Raw genomic sequence first — 11,016 nt, 5'->3', positions numbered from 1 at the left:
TGACCTCTGCTGTCGTAACAATACTTCCACTATATTGGTGCCAAGTTTCAAAAGTTGGGTCATATATCCTTAGTGCTACTTAAGTATTAATTTCATTTTGTAAAGATAATTATAATGCAACCAGGTAAGGTTTAATCCTTTGAAAGATTCATCTAGAAAACAATCCTATCCAGTCATATCCTTCTTGAGATATGTAGGCTACTAGTCGTATCATTCCAGTCATTATTAAGTAAATTTTTCAATCATTCATACCCCTCCTGCTGTTAAAGTAATCGTACATAAATTTTCCAATCAGTAATTCATTTCCCTATCTTACAGTTACCTGATGATGACAAAACTTTGTCGAAACATTGTAAATTTGCTGTTATATTAAAGTTTTTCTTCATTACCCATTCAAGCCGTCTCCAGCCATTATTATCTTACTTTAGTTAATATTCAAAACACACACATGATCAAATATGGCAACCTTGAGAAATTCAAAATTTCAACATAGGTATTAAAATAGTGATTTCAGTATTATTTTTGTTATGTATAAATAACATTATCATGTAATCTTAACCAAAAATTATTGATTAAGTTTGTTTTCTCACTCTATACCTTTATTGAGGCAATAATCTGTTGAAAATAACAATATTATAATTGTTTAATACAAGATAGAAACAAAAGGAGGCAATAATAATAATACTATTATTATTATATGACTGAGAGACAGGCTTAGGGCAAAAGCTTCTTAGTTCTTGGTAATATTAACCTGATGAATATCAGGTATAGGGTTACAACTTCTAGATAATTCATGATGTTAGGAAAATGCACAGGTTCAAAATAAGTAACCCAAGTACTTTCAAAATTTGGACCTTTCTTCATCAGGTGAACAGTGGCTTCTAGGTAATAGTAGCCTAATGCAAAACAGTTAATAATAATAGCCTGATGAATATCAATGTTGTAGGCTATATATATTTATTATTTTAATTTAGATGTTTGTTTTCTAGAGGGCACAGTTGTTCCATAATTTTGGAGTTTTGATAAATGTTATTTGAAATAAACATAGCCTAGAAGAAATGTTATTCACTTTAATGAATACACCACAGCTGTCACATGTTGCCATCACAGATTTCACATGTTGCCACCACAGCTGTCACATGTTGCCATCACAGATGTCACATGTTGCCACCACAGATGTCACATGTTGCCACCACAGATGCCACATGTTGCCACCACAGCTGCCACATGTTGCCACCACAGCTGTCACATGTTGCCACCACAGATGTCACATGTTGCCACCACAGCTGCCACATGTTGCCACCACAGATGTCACATGTTGCCACCACAGCTGTCACATGTTGCCATTCCAGATGTCACATGTTGCCACCACAGATGTCACATGTTGCCACCACAGATGCCACATGTTGCCACCACAGATGTCACATGTTGCCACCACAGCTGCCACATGTTGCCACCACAGCTGTCACATGTTGCCACCACAGATGTCACATGTTGCCACCACAGCTGCCACATGTTGCCACCACAGCTGTCACATGTTGCCACCACAGATATCACTAATACCCATCTGATCAATCACAGCAGCAGTTAAAACATTCTTCTCTAGCTCCCAGAATGCATCCGTCTGACCGATGGACATTACAGCAACAATGACCATTTGGAATGCTGGCCACTTTAACAATAGTTGCATCCACGAGGTCAGAAATTGTGTGAGACTTCCATGGTACATGTATGACTTCAGGTACCCCCTTTCAACCACAAATTGCTGGTGTAAGGTCTGGTGAACAAAGAAAGTGACATGAAATGATTCTGTTTCGAAAATGCTTCCACAAAACATGTTTCACCTGGTTACCAATATGCAGAGGGGCACCAGTCTGCGTGAAAACCATATTAACATGTATCGCATTTCCTTGCTGCAGTATGGTAATCACATTGGTTGTGAACATTGCAGGATACAGTGCACCATTGACTGGTTAGACTTACTGTCCATGTGCTGATGGTTGAATAACAAAGTCAACAAAATTTTTATTTGATTCCGACATTTGACAATATGGCTTATTCATGTCGATTTATATAACTCGGAATATAAAAAATTATATTTGATTCCACAATAAGTCTTTTTAAAGGTTTCATAGCACCACGGAGCACAAGTATTGTACAATATTCTTACAAAACTAAAACAATAGGATAATATAATTGGATAACAGAATTATTCAACCTACCGAAACAAATGCCATGACAACATTGGCCAAACCAGCTCCAATACTGCCATACTGACTCTGAGTGTACGTCATTCCAATCTTCAGAAAGGTGCTAGTAGAGTAGTAGATAACCTGAAAATTTGGTACCAGTTTGAAAAGTATTACTTTTAAAGGAAGACATAACTAGCAGAACATTAGTCTCAAAGCATCAGCTGAAACACTGTAAACTGTTATTATAAGAAGTAACGTTTTAGTTGAGAAATAAATATTTGAAGGAATAGTGTATTGATGATGAAATAGAAGCAATCTTTAAGCTGACTGTTAAGTATGAGACAATAATGACATTAAGTTATGTTGATAATTCATTCAGAAAATAATGTGTAAAAGAAGCTTACAGCATTGATACCGCAGAGTTGTTGTCCAATGTGCATAATACACACAGAAAAAAGTGGTTTTCTCACTAACGGATCCTTAAATACCCTCGTTATTGTCCAAGTAGAACAGGATTCATTCATTTTACGCTCTGTTCGTAACAATACTACATCCCCGTGGAGGAGTGCAGCTGGGAATCCACGTAATTTCTCCAACTCTAAACAGGTCGGACAAAATGTTAGGGCAACTAAACATGAAGTGTTAGCTCAAATGATCTTTGTCAAAATTAGATGTACAGGGATAGTTTACATGGCCTATCCAGTTCTGTTGCAATCAGACACACTTTTATCCTGTTAAAATGGCCTTACACACACACATTGAATATTTTATTTTAGTTTAACTTTGGCAGATCCAGAGGGAAAAAAGTGCCGTTTTTACCTTTAAAAGCTTTATCATATTCTCCCATTTTGATGTAGAGATATGCAGGACTTTCTGGACAAAACAATAGGATTAAAAGACCAACGGCAATAAAGCAACTATAAACTGATAGGAGAATCGGCCAGTTGGTGGCGTTTCCTGCAATGGAAGTTAAGAGAAGGTGAAATATAATCTTATTTATTATCTATTTTTTACTAATGACATTCTTCATAAAAGTTTTTAAGAATAGTGTTTACCTTGTTTCTTTTTATCAAACGAAAGTATTGAACAGTTGGTACTTTTACTGTGACTCCATTCAAAGAAACCTACTATCAGCTAGGTTCTATGTGACAAGTAAACGTTTATATTGTCTACCTTTTCAGTAATATTTTGTATGTGAATTTAAAAAACAGAGCTTTCACATGGGCAAAAAGTGATGATTAGCTATTACTGTTAACACATTCATTCTAAAAAGAACTTAACATATACATAAATGTATGTAAAAACTTAATCAACATGAAACCAGACTCACTAAACAAGAAACCAGATTTAAGTTTTCACTCCTTCGGGATAATGTGGCACTTAGAATTACTCCAAATTTAGCCTAAATTTACAAATTTATGTATAATGTGTCCAGTAAATTTACCTAAAATTTCTTTTTGACCTAGTATTTGAGCAATTAGAATCCCCACGCAGAGACCAAGCTGTTGCAAAACCCCAAGTGCTCCCCTCAGGTTAGAAGGACCAGACTCCATCATGTACATAGGCCCCACACTGGAACCAATACCTAGAAAATGGCCAGAAAAGGGGAGGGAATAAAGGGGAATACAAAATGATTATTAACATAGAAGAGAAACAGATATATCCTGATGAGTTCACAAGCTATAGAATTTGTGAACAGGTCTTCACATTCAAAGAATTTTTCCTGAAGTAAAATGTAAGCATTATTTCATCATAAAGTTCACTAGAGTCTGATAACATTAATTATACTTATCCAAGTTTAGTTACATTCCAGATGTCCACAGAAAAAATGCCAAGCATAAAGAGTCAAAACTTATAACCAATTCCATTATGATATATTTTTCCAAGTTTGATTTTCTTTAAAGAATAGGGAAGAAGAATTTGTTTGTTTGTTACGTATTTCGTGAAAAGCTACATGAGGACTATCTACGCTAGTTGTCCCTAATTTAGCAGTGTATGACTAGAGGGAAGGCAGCTGGTCATCACTGCCCACCGCCAACTCTTGGGCTACTCTTTTATCAATGAATAGTTGGATTGACCATCACATTATAATGCCCCCATGGCTGAAAGGGCGAGCATGTTTGGTGTGACGGAGATTCGAACCCGCAACCCTCAGATTGCGAGGCGAGTGCTCTTACCATCTGGCCATGCCGGGCCCAGGGAAAAAAAGAGAAAGTTAAAAACATAAAATCAAACAAGAACAAAACATAATTTTAGGGCATATCCTAATAGAAAAAAAAATTTAAATTGTTTACATATAATGAACCACAAAGAAGGAAAGAACCTCCAGACATGAAGAGAGACTTAGGGTCACCATTTAGGTTATAAGGAATGACAAGCTTATACCTTTTGAGATGTGAATCTCAAGGGATTCTAAGCCAAAACCAAAATTTACCAAGAGTAAACTGGATCCTCTAAAGATGATACAAATAACTGTTAGGCAAACTTATCAAAAAATAAAATGAGAAGAAACTCAAGTGGTTATCACGTCACATTAAAAGTTTCATTTCATAGTTCTGTTTATATGGACATTAAGCCTTATTAGAGTCCACAGTAGCTTCTGGATACTGTATGATTTATTAAAGAATGAAATGTAATGTCTACCAGTGTTGATTAACACAAGAATACTTGGGAAGTGATTTCCATTAATGACGTGTGTGTGTACATTTACTCAGATGGGTTCTAACCCAGAATATCAAGGGATAATAGTTATATTGTATTATGTGCTAACATAGAATATCAATGGATAATATTTATATTGTATTATGTGCTAACATAGAATATCAAGGGATAATATTTATATTGTATTATGTGCTAACATAGAATATCAATGGATAATATTTATATTGTATTATGTGCTAACATAGAATATCAATGGATATATTTATATTGTATTATGTGCTAACATAGAATATCAATGGATAATATTTATATTGTATTATGTGCTAACATAGAATATCAAGGGATAATATTTATATTGTATTATGTGCTAACATATAATATTATGGAAAGTGATATATATATCTGTGATATATATATATTGTGGTAACACAGAATATCATGTGAAATGACGTTTTTTACGTTATGTAATCTGCTAACACAGATGGCAAGGAAAGTCACGTTAATTATGTTAAATAATCTATAACAACTGCAGGTGGTCAATGGCCAGTCAAAAGATCTGAGTAGTCCAAATTCCCAAAATAAAATGTACTTTAAAGGAGGATTGTTTAGATTTTAAACCAAAAGGCCGTTTACAGTTTCCATTTCTGTCTACTAAGTATTTACTGATTAAGTTGCTGATAGCCAATGTTAGATAACAACATATACCCAAGTTTCAGGACTCTTTTGTAATGTTTTTTTTATTTTCTTTCATCAAAGCTAGTTTGGTGCCCATGACCTAGCTAGTCAAAAGTTAACCATAAAAAAGGCGGCAATTATCTTACCAGTTGTTCTTCTCCCTATGTTAATTTGATTCATCTGTTGTGGAAGTTATTAAACCAAAATGTCAGGGTTGCATTTAAATTAAATCAGTATAAATGTTTGAAGTTTGTGGAATAGCAGGTTTTAATAGACAAGCTGGGGAAATGTTTGAAGTTCGTGGAATAGCATGTTTTAATAGACAAGCTGGGGAAATGTTTGAAGTTCGTGGAATAGCATGTTTTAATAGACAAGCTGGGGAAATGTTTGAAGTTCGTGGAATAGCATGTTTTAATAGACAAACCAGGGAAATGTTTGAAGTTTGTGGAATAGCATGTTTTAATAGACAAACTGGGGAAATGTTTGAAGTTCGTGGTATAGCAGGTTTTAATAGACAAGCTGGGGAAATGTTTGAAGTTCATGGTATAGCATGTTTTAATAGACAAGCTGGGGAAATGTTTGAAGTTTATGGAATAGCATGTTTTAATAGACAAGCTGGGGAAATGTTTGAAGTTCATGGTATAGCATGTTTTAATAGACAAGCCGGGGAAATGTTTGAAGTTCATGGTATAGCATGTTTTAATAGACAAGCTGGGGAAATGTTTGAAGTTCATGTACTAAGTACTGTTACTTTTCCAGGTGTCCACAGCCTAAATTTATAGGAAGATTAATGGATGCTTTATACAGAGGTAGGTGAAAGATAGTCCATACAAACGTACATGCACCAGTCACTCTGAATGGTGCACCGAGGAGAGGAGTGGGTGGTTGGTTGATGGATGACAGCAAATCTCTTTTGTCCTTGGACATCTTTTGAAAGCTGCTAAACACAACCTTCGGCATGATTTTGTAAACTAGAAACCAATCGATAGTTAACACCCAGCCGCCTCCTCAGACACTTCTTTGTTGTGGTCGATGGTGTTTGCAGCACAACCAACTTCTTCAACTGAACTAAGTAAGCAGAATAGAAATAGCAAAAAGAGAAAAAAAGATGATGTTGGATTAGAGATGATAAATCATATTTAATGAGAATTAAATTTCTGAAAAGTTAATGTATTCGTTCAACTTTAACTGCGAAATAACCACCAAAAAAAAGTCACACCATCAAACAGACTTTTATATTCACTCTTTTTATATTCTCTGTAATAAAAAAATCATTGTCTGCATAGTGAAAACTTTAAATATAAAAAAATAATCATAAAGGAATAATGATTTTTATGCCATTACGGGACCAACATTTAGATAGAACTGCTTTCGAGTTTAAATAGTAGTGACTACATTGTACCTCGTAGAAGCAGTTTCTTGATTAGGGAAAATATACTTATTTTTGCACTTTATTGTAAGTGTATCACTAACTATCATACTTTAAATACTTTTAGTGTACTATAGAACAAATCTACAGGAAAGCTTTATATAGGAAATTTTTTATTTTGTTTTAACAGGAAAAATAATCACAAATTCCAAAAAAAATGAGTCACAAAATAAGTTTGAACCAGTACGCTTCATCTTCAAAATAACGCACGATGTTTTTAAGCATTAGTTGTCAACCAGTAATACTTAACGAATTTACGGCTTTATTATTATTATTTACTCCAAAGGTAAACGACAAATCATTGTCAGTGGGCTTTATTGATATTACAATTTCTTTCTTTTTTTATTTAAACATTTATTGAAATATTTTATGTTTGAAATTTTTTAGATAATAAATAAACTGATTTACCGAAGCTTTCCCAATTGTAAGCAGAAAATGCTTCATTTGTAAGAAGAAACGAACTATACAAATGTGACTATGATTACTCATAACTAACAGCACTTGTCAATGTGCATACCACTAAACACTCCAGCAAGTAGACGTCCCAGAATAATCATCTCGACCGAACAAGCAATTCGGGCCATGGCAAACAGTGCGGCTGATAGAAGTCCTATCGCACTATTAAGAAGTAGAGTGGGCCGCCTGTAGAATATAAACCTAGACTGTTATTTTCATGAACTCTCACTTCTTTCAACTTAATCTTTCACCTTAGATTATCTGATAATTAGTAAAATAAATTGACTTCAGAATAAGACAGGCAACATTTGGTATGTTTATATCTAGCAATGAAAAAGAAACAAAAATTTCTCACCTTCCAATTTTATTAGCTGTCCAACCAGCACAACATGACCCTATCATAGCTCCAATCAGGAAGACTGACACTACACATGACCATAAAATGTTCAGTTGAGACTCGGATAAAACTAGCCCACGTTGCGATATTGAGCTGTGAACAAACTCTCTCAGGATCTACGAAAAAATGTTAATATTTTTGACAGGCAATTGTTACAAAATACTTAAGAAAAACACAACATTTCATTAATTTATTTCATTTATTTTAATTGCTCAAAGTAAAAAATAAAAAAGAGTTACTGAAAAACTGCATAAGTGTGTTTTATTTGTTGTAATAATTGACTATAAGAGCCTTTTGTTCATCACCCCATTAGGTCACAATCATAGTTAACATTTGTCATGAGATATGGATTTAATGGTATAGTATGCCAGTGTTTAGTGAACTGGTATACACAACTTACTGCTTCATGTGTGTTAAGTAAACTGTTAAACACTCAGGTGTGTTAAGTAAACTGTTACACAACTTACTGCCTCAGCCATGTTTACTAAACTGTTATACACAACTTACTGCCTCAGCCATGTTCAACAATCTGTTGTACACAACTTACTGCTTCAGCCATTTTCAGTAATCTGTTGTACACAACTTACTGCCTCAGCCATGTTTAGTAAACTGTTATACACAACTTACTGCCTCAGCCATGTTTAGTGAACTGTTATACACAACTTACTGCTTCAGGTGTGTTTAGTAAACTGTTGTACACAACTTACTGCTTCAGCCATGTTTAGTGAACTGTTAAACTCAACTTACTGCCTCAGCCATGTTTAGTGAACTGTTATACACAACTTACTGCTTCAGGTGTGTTTAGTAAACTGTTAAACACAACTTACTGCCTCAGCCATATTTAGTAAACTGTTAAACTCAACTTACTGCCTCAGCCATGTTTAGTGAACTGTTATACACAACTTACTGCCTCAGGTGTGTTTAGTGAACAGTTATACACAACTTACTGCCTCAGGTGTGTTTAGTAAGCTGTTGTACACAACTTACTGCTTCAGGTGTGTTTAGTAAACATTCATACACAAGTTACTGCCTCAGGTGTGTTTAGTGAACAGTCATACACAAGTTACTGCCTCAGGTGTGTTTAGTAAACAGTCATACACAAGTTACTGCTTCAGCCATGTTTAGTGAACTGTTATACACAACTTACTGCCTCAGGTGTGTTTAGTAAAAAGTCATACACAACTTACTGCCTCAGGTGTGTTTAGTAAACATTCATACACAAGTTACTGCCTCAGGTGTGTTTAGTGAACTGTTATACACAACTTACTGCCTCGGGTGTGTTTAGTAAACAGTTATACACAACTTACTGCCTCAGGTGTGTTTAGTAAACAGTTATACACAACTTACTGCCTCAGGTGTGTTTAGTACACCAAGGTTATATCCTGCTGGAAGACTGCTCCCCAGAACTCCAACAAGTGCTACCATCACCAACTTTCTTGTAGCTCTTAGACGCTATTGAAAAATAGAATTTGGCTAAGTAACATATTTCTTTTGCCATGAAAAAACAAAATAAAACTTTAAAAACGCTTAGCAACTGCCAGGTGTATCTTTATGTAAAGCGATTTTACTGATCGATGTCTACTCTAAAACTTACAGTCTTAACACTAAAGCGGAATTCAAGAAAACGTACATGATTGGGTGTGTGTTTTTCCTTTATAGCAATGCCACATCGGGCTATCTGCTGTGTACACCGAGGGGGAATCGATCTCCTAATTTTAGATAAAATTAGCATTGTAAATCCGGAGACCATTGTAATGAAGATTTACTGATTAAAACACAGAAAATAAAGAAGTTATCTGAAAGAAAAGATGACTGAAAAGTGTAGTTTAAAATAAATTTTGTTATTTATAATTACAGAACTCCAATATATGATTGAATAACGTAATATAAATTAGCTACCCTTACACCTTACCAGGTTGTTGTAGTTATATAATATTCTTGTAAGTACAATATTACCGCAAAGCACGTATTTTAAAAGATATCTTACACAGTTAAGCCCCTTGGATAATTCAGACCATAAATTATACACGTATTGGATCTGATAGTTTTAGTGTTTCCATAGTTCCCACACAAGTAAGATATTGTTACGGCTCCGTTCGTTTGTTAATTTTCCGTAAATTCGTTCCGACGAACTTTAGCGACACAAGTCCTTTCTTAAATAAAACTGGTTTATTCTTTCCGAATACAACTTTACGAAACACTTAATTTCAACAGTCGCTCTATAACAACACTATAACTCACGTCTCACGTGGCCAACAATATTTTATCCGCATACTCATTACCTTGTTGTCCCGTCACGTTGTGAACGTCTTATATATACAAGACTAACACATATCTAGTAAATGCTAGGGCATTCTTGAAGGAACAGGATATTTCTAGAAAGAGGATGGCGTGACACTAGTCACGTGACCTCGCTTACGCAACACTGTTAAAGTTTAACGCGCTTTGGGATCAAAACGACTAGCTTGCTGGTACACCAGTTCTTCAGGGCAATTCAGAAATAAAACCAATAATTCTCGTGTGTTGTGACATAAATAGAATTTATGAAAATTACACTTCCCAACTTACTAATCCAGTTCATTCCGTTACAGCTGGACTTCAAGTAATTGGTATGATTGTTTTATCCCAGCCAGATTGAAGAGTTGAGGTAACTACGAAAGGTCAAATCGGCACTGGATATAGCAGATATCGCGTGAATGATATAATATTCTTTAATTTCATTCAGATGAAGAGCTATGAATTTCACCCTTCCATAAATGAATTAAAACATGTCAAATCAAATATATTCATTTAGTTTAATATTCTTTAATTTCATTCAGATGATAGCTGAAGAGTTATGAATTTCACTCTTCCATAAATAAATTAAAATATGTCAAATCAAATATATTCATTTAGTTTAATATTCTTTAATTTCATTCAGATGATAGCTGAAGAGCTATGAATTTCACCCTTCCATAAATAAATTAAAACATGTCGAATCAAATATATTCATTTAGTTTCTCAATATTTTCATGCAGGTGTTCTGTTACGTTTTCGTTCACCCGATGTTGAAATATCATAAGTGTGCGCTTGTCAGGTGTTATGTATGGGCCGGATTCTTTACAGTATGTGTCTGTGACTAGTTGGTGATAAATTTCAAATGTATTGTTACGTCTCCGTTCGTTAGTTAATTTTCCGTAAATTCGTTCAAACGAAACTTCAGCGAC

General features: G+C 34.6%; 2 protein-coding genes across 4 annotated transcripts in view; one reads left to right on the top strand and one right to left on the bottom strand.

Annotated features, from left to right (window-relative positions):
- The window catches only part of LOC106476157 (solute carrier family 2, facilitated glucose transporter member 1-like), a 19,426-nt gene extending 9,975 nt beyond the window's left edge, over positions 1-9,451 (bottom strand). Inside the window, exons 1-7 of one of the 3 annotated variants that reach the window (XM_013936826.2) lie at positions 9,158-9,451; positions 7,769-7,926; positions 7,475-7,599; positions 3,637-3,777; positions 3,012-3,149; positions 2,597-2,790; positions 2,223-2,333 (exon numbers count right to left, since the gene is read on the bottom strand). In XM_013936826.2, the coding sequence (XP_013792280.1) occupies positions 2,223-2,333; positions 2,597-2,790; positions 3,012-3,149; positions 3,637-3,777; positions 7,475-7,599; positions 7,769-7,926; positions 9,158-9,235 (945 nt within the window). In that variant the 5' untranslated portion in view covers positions 9,236-9,451. Of the gene's footprint in view, positions 1-2,222; positions 2,334-2,596; positions 2,791-3,011; positions 3,150-3,636; positions 3,778-6,367; positions 6,597-7,474; positions 7,600-7,768; positions 7,927-8,717; positions 8,769-9,157 lie in introns of those variants that run through there. The other 2 variants (XM_022380093.1, XM_022380094.1) reach the window with 2 other exon arrangements.
- On the top strand, positions 5,118-6,361 carry LOC111083517. The gene is made up of 2 exons (XM_022380095.1): positions 5,118-5,936; positions 6,033-6,361. The coding sequence occupies exons 1-2, from the start codon at positions 5,768-5,770 to the stop codon at positions 6,308-6,310; spliced, it is 447 nt and encodes a 148-aa protein (XP_022235803.1). The 5' UTR covers positions 5,118-5,767; the 3' UTR covers positions 6,311-6,361.
- Positions 9,452-11,016: the final 1,565 nt, after the last annotated feature.

This window comes from Limulus polyphemus, unplaced genomic scaffold, assembly GCF_000517525.1.
Source record: "Limulus polyphemus unplaced genomic scaffold, Limulus_polyphemus-2.1.2 Scaffold9937, whole genome shotgun sequence".
Taxonomy (NCBI): Eukaryota; Metazoa; Arthropoda; class Merostomata; order Xiphosura; family Limulidae; genus Limulus; species Limulus polyphemus.
Note: the sequence above shows the minus strand (reverse complement) of the source record. Positions and strands in the feature narration are given on the sequence as shown.